General features: G+C 46.1%; 1 protein-coding gene across 2 annotated transcripts in view; it reads right to left on the bottom strand.

Annotated features, from left to right (window-relative positions):
• Positions 1 to 5977: 5977 nt before the first annotated feature.
• The window catches only part of LOC107500791 (ubiquinol-cytochrome-c reductase complex assembly factor 1), an 84902-nt gene continuing 73152 nt past the window's right edge, over positions 5978 to 17727 (bottom strand). Inside the window, exons 8-10 of one of the 2 annotated variants that reach the window (XM_016126401.2) lie at positions 16340 to 16417; positions 10425 to 10538; positions 5978 to 7487 (exon numbers count right to left, since the gene is read on the bottom strand). In XM_016126401.2, coding sequence (XP_015981887.1) covers positions 7353 to 7487; positions 10425 to 10538; positions 16340 to 16417 — 327 coding nt within the window. In that variant the 3' untranslated portion in view covers positions 5978 to 7352. The remainder of the gene's footprint in view (positions 7488 to 10424; positions 10539 to 16339; positions 16418 to 17727) is intronic. The other variant, XM_016126402.2, reaches the window with a different exon arrangement.

The following is a 17727-nucleotide window of genomic DNA, read 5'->3' as shown; positions in this document are numbered from 1 at the left end:
AGGATGCTCTGATGCCAACCCTGCTACACACCTTTAATATGGCACCTCTGGGTCAGGTCATATTCCTGGGGAAAAGCAGCCTGGGCAAGTAAGAGAGCCAGAGTGTGCCCCAATCCTTTGAATCAAGGCAAAGTGACCCAAGATCCAGAGATATAGGGCCAAGCGGTAAAGATTCCCACAGGTTGGCTCGAGCTGGATATTGAAGGATGAGAACTAGTTCAAGATGTGTAGAATGGCAAGCAGGGCATTCCAGACTGGAGGACTAGGGGGTTAAGGGTATCCCCAGTGAAGGAAGTGGGGGCAGTGGTGCATAGAAAGAGCTGGCAGACCATCTGGAACCACACTCTGAAGAGAGCCTTGCTAAGGTGCTGGCTCTCATCGTAAAGACGATGGCGCAGGTGTTGGCGAAATTCCTAGAGCGGTATTTTAGGGTAACTTAGGAAGCAGCCCCCCGGGGGAGAGTGGCCCAAAGTACCAGACTCCCAGAAACAACCCAGATGGGTGTGGTTCACTGTCCTAGAGCACCGCAGAGGCCTTCAGGAGGTCACACTGGCTCTGGCACTTAAGGGGTGAGTTGAACAATCACAACGGACACAGTGGCTGAATCTGTAAAATGGGACCAGCATCACCTCTTTCACCGGGTTGTTGTGAGGAATAAATGGGCGACTCTGTCCAGTCACGGAGAGGAAAAGTAGCAGCTCAGTCCATGCTGAATTCCAGAGGTTTTCCGTCTGTGACAGGCAGGGGGTCGGCGGAGGCCTGAAGACTAATGGAGCAGCAACCAGGAGTGCCTCCTGCTCAGCCCCTGGCTCCTTCCGGACCCAAGGCTGGCTCTGTAGGTGAACATGCCTCTCAGGCCGTGTCAGTGGAGTGTGGCTCTGAGATTTAGCCTCTCATCCCAGCTCATAGGAGGCAAGTTTCTCTCTCCACTCTGCATACACAGACAAGCACTCATGCCTCCCTCTGGCACCTAGCACTCAGGACCACGAGGAAAGGGAATTTTGGTGTTCTATTTCAGGAATCTGTCTGTGTCTGGGTCTGTGACAATGGGGTCTCACCCTTTCCTTCACATCATTCCCTCCATCCCCTCCATCTCTTCCCATCCAATGGTAGGAGATTTGTCCCTTCTCTGTTTCCATAAGGAGAGATTGCCCGCTCCATTCTCCAGAGGGGAAGTGTGAGAGGACCACTCCTGCTTCTCTTCTGCCTCCAGTACTTGCTCCTTCCCAGTGGAGAGGGCATGGCTTGTCTAATGGGTTGTTAGGGGAGGAGCTGAGCTCAAATTTTTCTGGGTTTCTCTCTTTTAGTTATCAGTTCCTTCTGAACTTGGGAGGGGAAGAGAGAGATCTTATCTACTGACCTCTTAAGCCCCCAACATTATTGATCCGGCTACCTCTCCTCTTCATCCCATCCCATCCCAACCCCGCCCCTCTTCCTCTGAGCATCCAATCCACCCTGCATGTATTTAATGCCTACTTGAGGCCAGTATTTTGGTTCTGAAGATGAGTAAGACTTGGTCTCTGCCCTGGAGGAACTCGGTTTAGTGGGAAATGCAGACTCATAAATAATTATAAGCCACAGATTCAGCCAAGGTATAAACCAAGCGCTTGGGGTTTAAAGCTCATGACCCATTCTGGAACCTTAGGGGAACCATGTCCCTAGCCCCACCCCCAACTAGGGTATAGCCCTGTGGCAGGTTCTTTCCCTGATGGTGACTAGAACGTAGAAGAGCTGTTTCTGGCCACAGGGAAAGAGAAAAAGAGGGAATAAGCAAGCCAGCACAAGCCTGCTGGTTGTTTCCTGACTGTGAAACCTCTTGTGAGCCTCTCAGGACCTCACCTTCCCACCTGTAAAGCGAGCTGGCTGGGCTGGGGGTCTCCAAGTCCCCTGTAGTGCTCACATTGTATTCTATCTCTTTAGAGTGTGAAGACTCTTCCTGGAAATTCCCGAGTCAATAGAGGGGAGAGGGGTACTGAAAACTTGGGCAGGGTCTGGGTCCTAGGCTCACCGGTATGTCTCAAGGGAAGTCCCCTGGAAACCACAGAAAATTTGTGATGGGTAAGGTCAACACTGGGGCAGGGCTAAGTAGGTAGAGGATCATGGCCAGAGGCCTGAGGTTTGGCTTACCCCCACCTAAGGCCCAACCCAGGAGAGGGGGTGGGCAAGACATGGTAGCATGCAGTGGGGAGAAGGCTAGACGTGGGCAGAACCAGGACAAGTACAGGAGGGCTGCTCCCAAGGGAAGAGTTCAAACACTTTGGGACTATCTGGTTCTCCCTGCCCACAACCTGCCAGCTTCCCTCCTTCCCCCTTCACCCCAATGGCTGGTAAACTCTAGATTCCTTCAGTGTCCGGACTAGCATGAGCTCTCCCTTGCCTCTCAGCCCTCGCCTCAGAAATCCCTTGTCCTCCATCTGTTCTCCAATGCCTGTTCTCAGGAAATGGTCCCCCTGCCCCTCTCCCCGCAAAGCCAAGCCCCAGTTCTCAAGACAAGACTTCCACTTGCAGAGGGATATGATAATAAAATAACAACAATGCCACCTAACATTCATGGATGTTTCCTTCCACTAAATAGTTTACATTTAATCAGACTCCTTCCCACGCAACTCCCCCCCCCCGCCCCGCCCCCATCTTCAGCTCTTTCTTGTGCTCAGGTGGCCTTAGTTTTTTTTACCCTGTGCTCAGGTGACTTTAGTTTTCTTTATTACCCTGCTCTTTTAACTCGTGTCCCATTTTTCTCCATTTCTGCCCAGCTAGGTACTTCCCAAGACACCACAGTGGCCAACAAATCCTGTCTTCTTGACCTTTAGCAACCTGTATTCTCTCAAAAATCTTGTTTCTGAAATAGTGTAAAGCCTTACCCCACACCTACTTACTCCCTGGCCCCCATCTGCAGTGTGCAGCCTCCTCCTGGAAGCTCTCCTCTCCCCCGGACTCTTCTCCAGATTTTCCCTCCTCCACCAGTTCCTGCTCTTCCTACCACCCCCTGTAAATGCGTTGCCCTCTGCACTTCACCTCCGGGAGCTCATCTAATTTTGTGGTCAAATGTTCCTTCTACACTCAAGACAAGACCAGTCCTTGGCCCTTGTCCTAATCATCCCAAGGTCCACTCCTGCCCTGTGCCCTTGCCCTTCCTGGGGATCTCTATCTTCAAAGTCTTCCACCAGACTGGCTCCCCATGCACGTACAACCAAGGTGCACCAAAAGCAACAAGGTTGGGCTCAGAAGACATGAGATTCTTCAGCTCTGCTGTGGGGTCACCTTTCAACAGTAAGTGGTTTCTTCTCAGTGGCTCTGTTTCCCTGTTGTGTGATGTGGTAGGCCTGTATCATAGGGCACTGTAATTAACACTTGAAAAAAACACAACACAAAGAGGATTCCTCTAAGCTCCCTTCTGCCAGACAGCCCCATCTCTCCATCTCCCAGCTAGAGGAGAGCTGAGATTTTTTTTTTTCCTGAAATGTCTCTGGGGCTTGAACTTCATTTAAATCCTACGACCACCACCCGGGCCCTCAAGCATGGATGTCTAGAATCCCTTCCTGACTCATCCAATTCACCCTGCACACTGCTGTGCATCTTCACTCCCGTAAGGTCAGTCCTTTCCAAGAATGCAGGTGGCTCCCTGTCTTATTACCCAGGTTACCCCCATCCACGGCCCCACCCACATCTCTGCAACCCTTTCTTCTCTTAGCAACCAACTCAGCTGGTCCACTTGAGTTTGAAGATCGTCCTGTTCTGTCTTCTCCTGGGCAGCTCCTCGCTTCCCGTTCTTACCTGGAACTTGCCCATGCTGTATGTCCCAAATCCCTTTAAGGCTTTTCTAATTTCTAACCCCCTTGTTCTGGTTTTTCCTGTCCCTATGTGTATGCGCCCACACAACCCCATGTGGCTGGAATATTGCTTTAGGTTTCCTTTTACTTTTAAATTGTACCACAACTGACCCTTCCCCCACTTGGTACACTTTCTAGAACTAAAAGCATTGGATGTGGATGTCGGAACCACCAGAGGCTGCATGCAGCGCAAAAGCAGGATGCCCCCATGAGCTTCAGTTTCCCTCAGTGATACCATGAGCTTAACAACACTTACCTCACAGAACTGTCAGAGGATTAAATGAAATAAAATATGAAAATACCAAGCAGTGTCTGGCACAAAACGATAGCAAAAAACATATTGGCTGAATAGTGGCCTGAGCTTTTAATCTTAGCCTGATGTAAGAAATAGCAATTATTTATGATTTTTAAAATTTTAGGCAAAATGAAATCTTAGGGGTACTACATTGTTCAGTGTTTCTCATTTAAAACCCTTATAATATTTTTTCTCCTCACTCAGTGAGGAAAACATTTGTTTCTTCTGATGAATAAGTACACTTCCTTTTATCTAACAATGGGAACTACATAACCTTAAGGCTTTTCCCTTTCTGCCTCCCGCTGCCAGGAAGCTCAGCAAAGTTTTCTACTCAATTGCAGATTTCCTTACTGACCTGCAGAAGGCAGTGTGAGATGGACAGAGAGCAAGGGCCCTGAGTTTGGGAGACATGGGCAGGGGCACTCCTGGCCCCTTCTTACCCTGGATAACCCACCGGACCTCTCTCAGCCTTAGTCCCCTCATTTATGTACAGGGGATAAGAATGATGAGGATAATATCTATTTATAGGACTGAAGCGAGATAATGCAATAAAAACACTTCACAAATTACCCTAAGTCATCTGAAAGTTGGGATATTAGCCGCCTAAGTTTTCTAAGATGATGATTTTCCTTCTCTTTCCTCTCAATACTTGCATCTTAACTTTTTAATTTTGTTTTGCAGTTTTATTGTAACAGTGTCTCTTAATTTGCTGTGATCCTTTCTGGAAGTACACATGAAAAAACTATTCCTAGAGAGCAATCTCCCCGAGGGCAAGAAATCATCTTCACTTGTTTTGTATAGTAACAATTCACGATAGGAAAAATTTATTTAGTTAGAGAAAGAATGTTTTGTTTCTACAGCAAAGGCCAAAGGAGGTATTTCCTACCCAATTGTTAAAATAAGCTGAACTGTAGGTCAGACTAAGAGAATGGTCCAGAAAAGGGCTTTTTTTGTTGGTGGTATTGTAACTGATAATACTTGCTTTAGTGATTCATTCCTTCTTTTGTTTATCAAAGCTTACACCGATGCCTACTAGGAACCAGGCACTCTATGGGCACTGGAAAAACAAAAGCAACTCCCACACATAGTGCCCACTTTGAAGGAGCTCATAGTGCAGGATGGAAGGTGGGTGTAAAAATCCTTCACCGGAGGATACCGCCTGGGGCGGACAGGAGAGGAGGGTATTTGAGGACAGGTGGAATTTCTTTAGTCAGAAGAGGGAAGGAGAGAACCCAGGTAGAGGAAAAACATAGGGTGGTCTCCTCAGGTAACCCCAAGTGGTTCAGTTTGTTCAGGGAAGAAATAGGTTAGAGACTGACAAAAACAGGCAGGAGTCAAACTAAGATGAGTCTTGCAGCCTCCAAGGAGCCTGGATTTTATCTTGAATGGGAGGTGGGGCATAGTCAGTGAAAGATGCCGACAGAAATTAAGGGCTTTGGGACATCACATACATGATAGACGGATTTGGCTCTTTGAAACACAGTTCTGTGTTCGAGTTGCATGCAATGTTTGATGGTTACTCATTTATGGAGACAGGACATGACTCTGAGGCCAGGACCGTCTGCTGCTGAAGTATTCATATATGGCCTGCGTGAACACAGGCCAACTGGGATGTTGAGAAGGGGAGTCAAGTTCTGAACCAATGCTGGACTGAAAGACCTCAAAAGTTCCTTCCAAATCGGAGATTCCATGATTCTAAAACAAGCCCAGTAGCTCAACTGGGATCTGTGGCTGGGGAGCTGCTGTGGGCAGCAAATGGGTTAAGGCTCAAATAACTTTTATATATGAATTAATGTGCAGAGTTGGGAGCCAAAATCTGTTCCATTAATTTTTCCATCCATTCCAGGAGCAGTTAGGTACACACAGTAAAGTTTATTTTGGTGCATGGTATACTTCACTCCATTAAAAATAAATTAATCAGCAAATTCCTGCCTGGCTCAGCTCTGGTTTATGTAAATAGTGCCCAGCTGTAATGAGTTACAAGGTGTTATTATCTCACACACACAGAGGAGGCTTCACTCTAGAGCTCCGCTCGCAACAAAAGCATCTTAAATAAACTCAGAGAAGGCGGTTTGATTTGTAATGTTTTCACAGAAGTGGGATATACCTCACCCATATAGAGTTTCGTTATATGACTCATTTTATAGCAAGTTAAATGAAGGAAGTTTGATGGGGGGAAAGGAGGGGCAATATAGTTCCCCGCCCCCTTTTTTCAATTTAAAGAAAATCTCCCAAGAGATGACCTATACTCAGAGGGAGGAGGGGACTGGTCCTCAAGTGCTCAGACCACGGCGGCTCTGCAGCACATGCTCCAGAAGCTGGGAAAGGCATAGAGAGCTGGGCACGGTGCTGGGTCCCGAAATGGTACAACTAAGCCAGGAAGAATGTTCTCTTCTCCCCGGCATCTCAGATAAGGGGAGAACTAAGAGAGGAAAGACAGCACGCTTCTCACCTGGGTCACTGGAGGCTGACAAAGGGACCTTTGTTCTTGAGCCCTCTTTCCAAATGATTTGGGATATAAGAAGCCCCTGGCCTGGCCATCAGAGGCCTTGGGGGCCCCAAAGGACAGGGCCTGGCAGGCTGTGGCTTGGCGCACAGCAACATTTCCATGACCTGGGACAAAAGCAACAGCAGAGACCCTCCTGACCCTTTCCCTGTCCCTGTCTCTAAGCTAAGAATCCACCTCAGCTTATAGCATCTGCCACCTCAGATAAGTTTCTAAAAGACCCTGGAATAAAGGAGAGTCATGGCAGAGTTAAGTCTGTTTCTTTTAATGTCAAACTCAACCCACAGCTCAAAGCCAGGGGACAGAGCATGGTTACCAGTCTTGACTCAGCAGCATTGCCAACTCCTCCTAGGCCACAGTAGGCCCTTGGTGGGGGTGCCCCCTTCCTAACCTACCCCATCCCTTCCGCAGCCTTTAGGGAAAGCTGTCAATCACAAGGTCATTAGAGGGGGCTTGAGGAATGTGTGCTGAGGAGCTCTTGTTCAGGGCTTCACTTGAGGAAGAGGACACCCCAGAAGAACTTTTCCCAGCACTGCACCCCACTAGATCAGATTCCTGGGCATACTAAGAGGAAAATCAACACAAATGGGGCCAGGTATTTGACAGATGCTGTTCATAGGTCAGTTCACGCCACTTTCTGCAGGGTCCTGGGCCAAACAGGCACCTCTCTGCCGGTGGTTCTTCAAAGCAAGCTGGCCAGCCCTTTAGAGCGACCAGCTGGTCAAAGACCTTCGTCGTTATAAACTGGAGAATGGGGCTTCAGGATGCTTTGAGGATTCTTCTCCACCAGAGGGCGCCAGCTCACCTCCCCTGTCAGAAGCAGATCCTCACCATTCATGGAGTCCAGGTACTGAATCTGCAACCAGGAGGCAGAAAACAAAGGAAAGGGACAGAGCAGGACAGACATCAGGTGGCATAAGGAAACAGCCTTTTAAAGGAGAGGAAGAGGAGGCAGCATGAGGAAACTTCTGACGGTCCCAGCTGGCGGCGGACAGGGTTGGGGGTGTCTCTGATCTCCCAGATTTATTTCACTTAAGGAAGTTTGGCAGAATGAGTCACTGGGGAAGCTCACTGGGAAGGCTTTAGGGAATTCCTCATCGTGCCTTTAAACAGTCAGACACACAAGCCCTGACTTTTTGGACTGAAAGGTCTTTCTAGGGAGGATGTCTTGGGGAGACACATCGTTGAGGTAGGGGTGTGTGTGTGTCCATTCAGAGTGGCAACGAAACCCAAGGTGAGCCAATGCCCTTCTGTGAGATGTAAGTTCCCTTGCCTGAAAGAGGATAGTAATGTACACCTACAGGAGGTGATTAAATGACAAGATTAAATGATAGAACATATGTACACTAGACCTTTTTTTTTTTTTAAACTATGCATATCTCTGCTGTCCTCTCATGGCCCCTGACCCCAGATTAGTTAGCCCCGACTCCGGTCAGTGGGCCCCAGCTTCATCCCTCTAGAAGGGCTGGAGGAGTTTATTCCCCCAAACAGCATTGTGGAGAGGGGACACCTGTGATGGAAGACAGGAATGGCTACAAGGGAGGTATGGTCAAACAGTTCTGCAAGAAGCAGGTGACCTAAGGAGTGGCTGTGTCTCAGGAAACAAAGGTGGTTTCTGGGAGGACTCCCCAGGCTGCTGCTAATAAGGAGAGCAGAAGAATGAGAAATTCTTTCAAGTGGCCAGGCAAAATTTAGGGCGAGCTGGATCAGAGCAGGAATCCGCACTGGATCCAGAAATATGAAAGTCCATTTTGGGGTGAGAAGGCATTTGGGGGATAACGGGAGGGGACAAGGGTCCGAAGGCCTCATCTTAGGCCTTGGATCATCTCCCTCTTCCAAGACTTCCTTTGCTCCTACTGTTTCATCCTCAGGCTGCTGACCCTCGAACTGAACTCCAGTCTCTCACATATACCTCAGGTCTACATTTTCACATGTCCTGCTATTCTCCAGAGCAAGGAGATGAACTAACACATTAACTTCTCTAAAATCCACTCCTCTTTCCAACTGCTCCATTTAGTCCCTAAGGCCACCACTACGCCCATCTCCTGGGATAAAAATCTCATCATAAACATAACCTCTCACTGGGTCTTGGGCCATCTACCACACTAACTAGCAGCATGGTGCAGGATGAGTCTGCTCAGGACCCAGATTCCCCAATCCTCTCCGTCAGACTTAGTCTTTCCTTTCTCTGGCCTTCCACAGCACTTTGTTCCTACCTGTATCACATCACAGCCTGACTTATTCCGGGGTTAGCCTTGTACCTGACTGGCTTCCTTGCCAAACCAGGAGCTGGCTCCTTGAGGGCAGGACTAGGATTTATTAATCTCTGCTTTCTGAAAAGAATGCCTGACACAGGTGGTACTCAAAAGGTTTGCTGACAGAACTGGGTCCCCAGAAAGGCTCCATGCTTCCCTAAGAGCCCCATCACTGTTTTATTGCCTGCCTCTCACTGGGGCAATACAGGACTTCTTATAGGGGCGTTGGTACGGTAGCCCTTTCCTTTAGGACCCTCAGAGAGGTCCCAGCTGTACCCATTATGGCCCCTGGCATAAGCCCACCACAGCAGCTGGAAAGTTGGACTGGTCTCTCAGAAAACATGGCATTTGCTTTGTCAACTGCTATTCCTGTCTGAGGGCGAGTCCAGCCAACAGCGTAAGTCTCAGAATTCCCTGTGAGGGGGCCCTCTGGACACAGTGCCTTCTCTCCGGCTCTAGTAGATTTGAAGAATGGTCCAACGGAAGTCTTGGCTTCCAGGTCCAAAGAGCCTCAACTGACTTCTCTAGCAATCAACAAGATTGTCTTGTAGGCCCAGTCTTCTCCTTAAAAGCCAGGATCGGGCCTTCCATTTTCTGGCTGTTGAAGGCTTACAGGCCATGGACACAGGTAAATAAGAGAATAACTGTGGGGTGAGGCCCCTTTTGCTCCAGGGGCCATGCCCATGAAGCAAAGGTGTGACTCATGGGACAGCCTGAACTGGTGAGTTGTCTGGAACAGCTGAAGCCTCTACTGTGACTACATGAATCACCCAGTTTAGGGTTCTAGGCCAGCTGTGCAGGCTGACTCACTGGGAGACCCTAGAAAAGCCTCTATGTTCCTGTTTCCTGCCACTCAGATCACTCATCTAGAAAATATGGGTTTCTCATCTATTAGGGGGCAGAGAGATCAAGGAGTGAATTCTCCATGGGCCTGAGGAAAACCATAGTTAAACAGTCCTCACTCTGGAGCTTTCTCCTAGAAACAAGGGTATCAGGGAGCCCTGGACAGCAGCGGGGTAAGGAATGAAGTGATTATGCAAAGCGCCCAGTGGAAAGAGGCTTGAGGGATGTCTGTGGAATAATGCCTTGAGTCCAGTTTTGCTAACCATTAAAAGCAAGAAACAGGAATCCTGGGGCTCAAAGTGGGTGGAGAAGGGGGCTACACTGGGTTGCTGCACTGTATCATGCCCATATCTGACAGGACTATGTGTGCCCAGGATCTAGCATAGCACTTGGCATACACAAGGCAATCAAACATGTAGTGAATGAATAACCAAAAGTTATGGAAAGCAGGAGACTATTCTGTGCCTTTGTTTTCTATTCCTGTTCCCTGACCCCTGGCCTGCTCATGGCAAATACACAGAAGGTTCTCTTTATGGATACCCAGTGCCAACATGATTTGGTCAGAGTTCCTTCAGACTGCTAACCTCTGGGAACTCAGCCTCTCATGATCCTCTGACAGACAGTCCAGCATTTGCAGACATCAGGAAGGACCTGCTTTCTGTGAGATTCTAGAGGGGAGGGGAAGGGCCATTCACCTGTTTCCTCACATATTCTACCAACAATTCAAGCTGTCGAGGGTCTTCACATTTCTGGTTGAAGAAGCTTCTCCAGAGGGCAGCAGCCAGCCCATGATCATCTGAAAGGATCCCCTGGAACACAGGGTACAACAACTTATCTTACAGGGAGTATGGAAGAGTCATGAGATAAAAGCTGGGGATACTGTGAACATGATAGTAACCATAGAATATCCTCAGAAGGACATTAGACTATGAGAAATGGAGAAGCTGCATGGTAGAGCTAGAAGGGTCTTCAGAGAACATCTGGCCCAACCTCTTCATTTTGTACAAAAGAACTTGGGACCCAGAGGAGCTGAGTGACTGGCTAAGGTGATGCAGAGATGGGGCTCATGTCTGGTTGACCCTACCAGGCCACAGCTCTCTCTACTCTACCACACTGTACCTGGCCCAGGAAACACTTGAGAGGCTAAGAAAAGAAATAGTAGCAGTAGTGATTCCACTGCTGTCCACGAGGCGAGCTCAAAATATTGTAAGTGTATATTCTTTTCTCAGGAACAGGGGTGGGCAGGGACTGCACCTTCTCTCCTGGTCCAGAGGTATACATCTGCAAGACAACTGGGACTTTGGGGAAGGGAACTAGACACCCTGGCCTCAATGTTACCAGCCCTGGGCTGGTCATGGCTGACCCAGCTTCTCTCTAAGTAGAGGCACAGGCTATTTGGCAGGACTGCCTTGGGTCACAAAGGGAATACTCAGAGCCTGTGTATATGTGTGCCTAACGTTGTCTCTCCCGGCACAGAGCAGCCCTCTTTTGGAAAGTCCAAATATCACAGAGGCCTGGGCCATTTTCTAGCTTAGACCTCTCAGGGAGGACAGGGGGTGGGACTTGCTTCCTGGGGTAAGGCAATGGAAGAGAAAGGCCCTGAGAAGTTGCTCTGTCCAGGGATCAAGATAGTGTGTGGAACCAGACAAAGTGCTGACTGGGATTTTGAAGGCTAGGTCAAGTCCTAGCTCTGCCACTGCCAAGCTCAGAGATGGTAGACAATTCACTAAACCTGAGTCTCAACCTTCTCATCTGTCAAACAGAGGTGAAAATACTTGACCTTCTCACAGCATCCTTGAATTATAAATGTAAGATAATGTAAAGGTATTTTGTTAAGTGTAATATGTCAGATACAAATATCAAGAGCTTGCTTTGGCAAGCAGCTGTGGATATAGCTGAAACAATGTTGGCATCCTGAGATCAGACCACCTGAGTTCAAATGGCAGCTCTGTCATTTGATGGCTCTGTGATCTTTGGAAAGCTACTAGCCCTTCCTGAGCCTCAGTTCTTCATACGCTAAGAGTTATTGCAAGAATGAAGAGATAACAGTCATGTAAGGTCCTGAACATGGTAAGTAAGTGCACAAAGTCCCAGGACCATTTATTTGACATATATTGTGGGCTGACATATGGGGTCCTGACAGTATGGTGGAAAAAGAGTCCACCTGTTCCAAATGCTCTTGCTAAACACCACTACAAGTTCACCACTTAAGAGATTGTCCTGGCACAAAGGCTGAGTCAGGAAAACCAGCTTCTTCCGGTGGATGGGGACAGGAGCCAAAGACAAGCTCAGGCACATCACTGTTTTCCAAGTTATTTGCTAACACAACAGCTTGCCTGTGTCTGAAGAGCCCTGGGCACATGCCGGAGTGCTGCTGGCAGTGACCCACATGTGCTACACAGGAAGAAATAGGAGCAGGAGCAGGTGTTATGAGGACATGGAGAATGAGCACAGAGCACAGTCTTGGTGCCATGGCCTCCTGTAAACAGGCAGCCTCGGTAATGGGTGAGATGGCTGGGAAGGGGCAAACCCATAATCAGTTCTTGAGCTGTCAGACAAAAAATAGATGACTCAAGACTCAGATTAATAGTAATAACAGCCTTACTATTCCAGACTGTCAGAGTTCCTTCATACACCTGGCTCCTAATGACTATGTATGCCAAGAAGAACAGATATTATTATCCCCATTTGAAACAAAAGTACACTGAGGCTTAGAGATTATCAAGCTAACTGGGGGTAGAAATAAGACCAGAATGCACTGGTGAGGTCAGGGGATGGTGCCTGACTAGGTCTAGTTAGGATGCAATATTGGGCACAGAGTGGAAGTGCAATAAAAATGGTTGAATAAATCGACGAACTCAGCTTCGGCCTTCTTTCCATCATGTTGTTAGTAAGTCAGTGAAAACAAATGGGAGACTGGTCTGAGAGAGTGAAATTTTCAAAACAAAGAAGCTAGAAAAGTTAAAAGGGTACCTGGGAGCCAGCATAGCTATTTTCCCATAATCTACTAGGGTTCCTTTTTGTTTCCCCTCACAATACAAAACAGTCATCCTTCAGGAAATTAAGACACCTAGGTCTAGAATAACTGAGAGGAAGCAAAGGGACTATCCTAGCCTAGAGAGCTCTTGTTATAATTAAGGGTTTAGAGTAGCAGAGCCTCATACAGTGAAGACTAATTTGACATCACTATGTGTTTAGGATGATGCTAACAATACAGCATCGCAGCAGTATGGTCTCAGCTCGCAGGCAGCTTGCAATCTAGTTGAAGAAACAAAGCTAATGCACGTCAAGGAGTAGCACAGAATTAAATCCTGGAGAATGATCAAATGCTAATCTGTATAGGGAGACCTCTGAGGTGTATTCTGTACCTGGCTGTTTCCTCATTCTTGAGTCTTAGCTTCTATGACAACTCTTCAGAGACCTTCCCAGTCCACACTAAGTATATTCCCTGTTATTCTTTATCACTGCACTCTATTTGTAATAAGATACTTGTTTCGCTATTTACTGCCTACCTCCCCATTAGAAGACAGGCGACAGGGGGAAAGAACCAGACTATGTTTGTTTGATTCGCCAACATATTCCCAGTGCATCACACATGGGAGGCACTTAATAAATACCTGCTAAACTGATGAATGGATGTTGAAATTCAGAGTAAAAAAGAGAGATCTAGAGAGGTCAGAAAAGGCTTTGCAGAGAACGGGGCCTTTAGGAACGGAGACTATTTGGACAGCTACAGGACATAACAGAGAGTAATGTTTACTAAACATTTAAAGAGGGGGTACCTACAAGATGCTAGGCCTTGAATCAGGCCCTCATGGCCAAAGCTGACAGACTCAGCTACTGCCCTCTAGAGCTGGTTATCCAGAAGAGCCTCTATCAGGAGCAGCATGTCTGTGGTCAGTAAGGCAAAAAGGCCTCACTCGGTGAGAAGGCTATATACATTGGCAAGAAACAGGAGATAAACGGGGATAGGACATGTCACAATGGGGACAGTTCAGAGAAGGTCTGAAGTTCCATGGAGGGCTCTAGATCTAATGTAGTAGAAAACAGGAAGGTTCCAAAAGTGTTCAGGGTTGGGGCACAATCCAAACAGTATTCTAGGAAAAGGGTGCTATAGAACAGCACTGTCCAACTGAAATTTCTGACAATAGAAAAGTTCTACACTGCACTGTTCACTACAGTGGCCACTAGCCACACATAGTTCTTGGGCACCTGAAATGTAACTACTGTGACTGAAAAACTAAATTTTTATTTTTATTTAATAAATTTAAATCAAAATAGCTGCATGTGGCTACGATAGGACAACACAGCTCTAAAAGCTGTGGTTTGCAGAAGTGCCATAACTATATCACCTGGAGCTTATTAGAAATGCAGAATCTCAGGCCTCACCCCAGACTTGCTGAAGCAGAATCTGAATTTTACCCAGGTGTCTAGGTGATTTACATGCACATTAAAATTTAAGAAAAACTGTTCTAGAATTGCACATTAAAATTACCTAGAGGAACTTTTACAATTACAGATGTCTATCTACAGCAGCTAAGTCAGAACTTTTGGGAGATAAGGCCCAAACACTGGTATTTCTAAAAAGTGCCCCTGGTAATTAGTACAGTTCTCAAACTTTCCTATTCTTAAGAGTCACTTGGGGTACTTGTTGAAATACCAGCCCCCACTCCTATTTAACTGGAATCTTCAGAGAGGTGTTCAAGAATTAAGATTTAAAAAGCACCTCAGGTGACTCACGATCAGGCATGTCTGTAAGACGGCTCTGCCAAAATGGATTGGGATGAAGGACAGAGAAGAAACATAATTCAGAACATCTTTATTAATATTGGTGAAAGGAATCAATTGAGCGCCTGCAATAAAGACCTCAAACAAATGCCAACAGAAAATTATTATTTCTTCAATTCTACACCTCATTCTTTTATGTGCTGTAAGGTTTTTGAAATCAGAATGTACTCATTTAACAACCAATGTGTAGATTTAAGTGTGTCAACTCCCACCCCACTCCCGCAAAGTTCATATTAAATTAATGCTGTCTTTGGTATGCAATCTAAACTGCTCTTATACTTGAGGATATCTGATGGTTTGAAAATCAGGAAACTTAGGGTTCTATGACCCTAAGCAAGTCATTTAACGTACTTTTTTTGTAAGCTTATTTCCTGGCTTTAATTATATCTTCAGGTTGATAATATTTCCTCCAGCCGGAACTCTAATTTCTTACTTTCATATTTTTATGTATTTCCTCCATTCCTCACTCATCATCTACTACGTGCCAAGTACCATGCTAGCCAACAGAAATACACACACAGTAGACACTGCCACTACCCAGAAGAAATCCTCGCCCAGACACGATGGCAGTTAACACTAATGTAGCAAAGGCTGTGGAGTCCAGAGAGGGCGGAAAGAGCTGAGCCTGGGGAAGTTCTGGGACCGTTTCCCAGAAGAGGTGATAAATCAGAGGTAACCACAAAATGAGCATAAAAGCATGTGATTTGTTAAAAAGATGAGGTATGATGAATCCTGGTGGTGTGCACACAGGTGTTCATCATATCATTCTTTTAACTTTTCTATGTGTTTGAAATTTCCATAATAACAAGGAGGGAAAGATAAGAAAGATGCTACAACATGGTTGAAACCTAAAGACATTAGTCAAATGAAATAAGCCAGACACAAAAGAACAGAAACTGTATGATTCCACTACATGAGATATTTAGAATAGTCCACATCATAGAGACAGAAAGCAGAATAGTGGTTACTAAGAGCTGGAGGCAGGGGAGAATGAGTGATCAGTGTTTAATGGGTACAGAGTTTTAGCTGGGGAAGATGGAACAAGTTCTGGAGGTAGATGGTGGTTATGGTTGCTCAACAATATGAATGTACTTAACGCCACTAAAATGTACACTTAAAAATGGTTAAAACATTTAAAATTTTGTTATATATATTTTATAATAAAAAAGAGATAGATTTAAATGTTCTGATGTGGAAGAATGCCCAAGACATAGTGTTCAGTAAAAAAAGCAAGTTGTAGTTAAGTGTATATAGTGTAACTTCCATTTGCATAAAGAAAATACACAGGTTCTGTGTATACACAGCTAATATCTGGAAAGACACCCAATTGACTATTAACACAGTTTTCCTCTGTGACTAGGAAGTGGGTAGGACAGAAAAGGGGCTTTCTACTTTGTACTGCAACCACTTGTATATGGTTTTATGAATTTTTTAAAATGAGTATGCACTGCTTTAATAATTAAAGCCAAAAAAAGTGTGTAATTTGTCTGCTAGATAATACTATTTACGCACATATGTCTTCCTCTCTCTGGGGGCACCAGGGGCTGAGAAAGTGACTGATTCGCTTTTGTCACTCCATCCAGCTCCCCATAGGCCCTCAACAAATGGTGACTAGTTGAATGCTTTGACCATATGATATAGCACCCTTTTTCCCTCACACAAACTAGGCATATTCATTCTATTTGCCAATATAGATGAGGAAATAAATACTAAGCCATAATGGCAGGTAACGACAGCTCCTGAAGCTTCCTTCAAAGGCTCTTACCAAAGCCTTTGTTGGGGGAAGCCACTGTTCTGCCTAAGGCTTCACAAATGATCTTACCTCATCATATCCCAAGATTGCTGCATAGAAATTATTCGTCATAACCATCATGTTCTTCTTCAGGATATAGGGATTAACCTACAGAAACAAAATGGCAAAAACAGAAGTATGAAAGAAAGGAACAAACCAAAAAGTGGGATTTTTGGCTTTGAGCTGTCACACGCTTATAGTAGAAGAGAGGGTCAGAGGGTCCCTAACAGGTCAAACTGCCAGTCCGTCCCCATTTCTTTGATCTGTCAGGATTCTCTTCAGTTTGACAGCTTCTTTTAAGTTCTGATGTCAAATCACAAAAAGTAGTAACTCTGTTTAATGAATTGAGCCCCAATCACGTGTCAAGGCTTTGTGCTAGATCCTACAAACCAGCCCCCCCCTCCACCCCCCTGTCTGTGGCCTGTTAGGAACCAGGCCACACAGCAGGAAGTTAGTGGCAGGCAAGCGAGTGAAACCTCATCTGTATTTGCAGCCGCTCCAAAGCGCTAGCATCGCCACCTCAGCTCCACCTCAGAACATCAGGCATTAGATTCTCATAGGAGCACTGGTTCCTGGTGCCAAAAAGGTTGGGGACTACTGCTATAAACACGAAGTAGAAGAAACAGTTCCTTGACTGGAGGAGCACACAGTCTAGTATAGGAAAATAGACACATAAAAACTACAGTACCCTAGAACATGGGTTTGAACTGTGTGAGTCCACTTAAACACAGATTTTTTTCAATAAGTACCTATACTGTTTCGATCCACAACTGGGAGTCTGCAGATGAGGAGGGCCAACTGTATGTATTGATCTATGCCATTTTATATAAGGGACTTGAGCATTCATGGATCTTGGTATATGCAAGGGGTCCTTGAATCCCATGTGAATACCAAGAGTGGTTAAGTTTTTGGGGAGTCAAAAGTTATATGAAGATTTTTGACTGAGCATGGGTTCGATGTCAGGTTGTTCAAGGGTCAACTCTAATTACCCGGCAATGTGTTGTCTCAAATTCTATTTCCAAAGTGGTGAGCCACAAATGAATTATAAGACAAATATCTTTGCTTGGAGGAGCTGGGGAAGAAGAGTTCTCTGGGAGGTAATGTTTATTAAGTGGACCTCAGAGGAGGATGAGTCTGACAGGACAGAGGGGGAGAAGAAAGGACATTCTAGACGAAAGGAATAAAGTATATAAAGGTGCAGAGCAGGAAAAAAAATTGAGGGAGTACCAGGGAGGGTGAATGGGCAGAAACACTGGAAAGATATGTTGGGTCCAGGTCAGGAAATGTCTTAGGAATCACTCAAAAGAGCTTGTAATAAAAGGACAGAAGAAGAAATGAGAGAGGTGGAAAGAGGAAGAAGAGAGGCAGACTCTCAGATGCTGAGGAGACAGGGGGAACTCGAAGGTCGTGAGGGCAGG

Source organism: Rousettus aegyptiacus, unplaced genomic scaffold (genome assembly GCF_014176215.1).
Source record: "Rousettus aegyptiacus isolate mRouAeg1 unplaced genomic scaffold, mRouAeg1.p scaffold_m13_p_12, whole genome shotgun sequence".
Lineage (NCBI taxonomy): Eukaryota > Metazoa > Chordata > Mammalia > Chiroptera > Pteropodidae > Rousettus > Rousettus aegyptiacus.
Note: the sequence above shows the minus strand (reverse complement) of the source record. Positions and strands in the feature narration are given on the sequence as shown.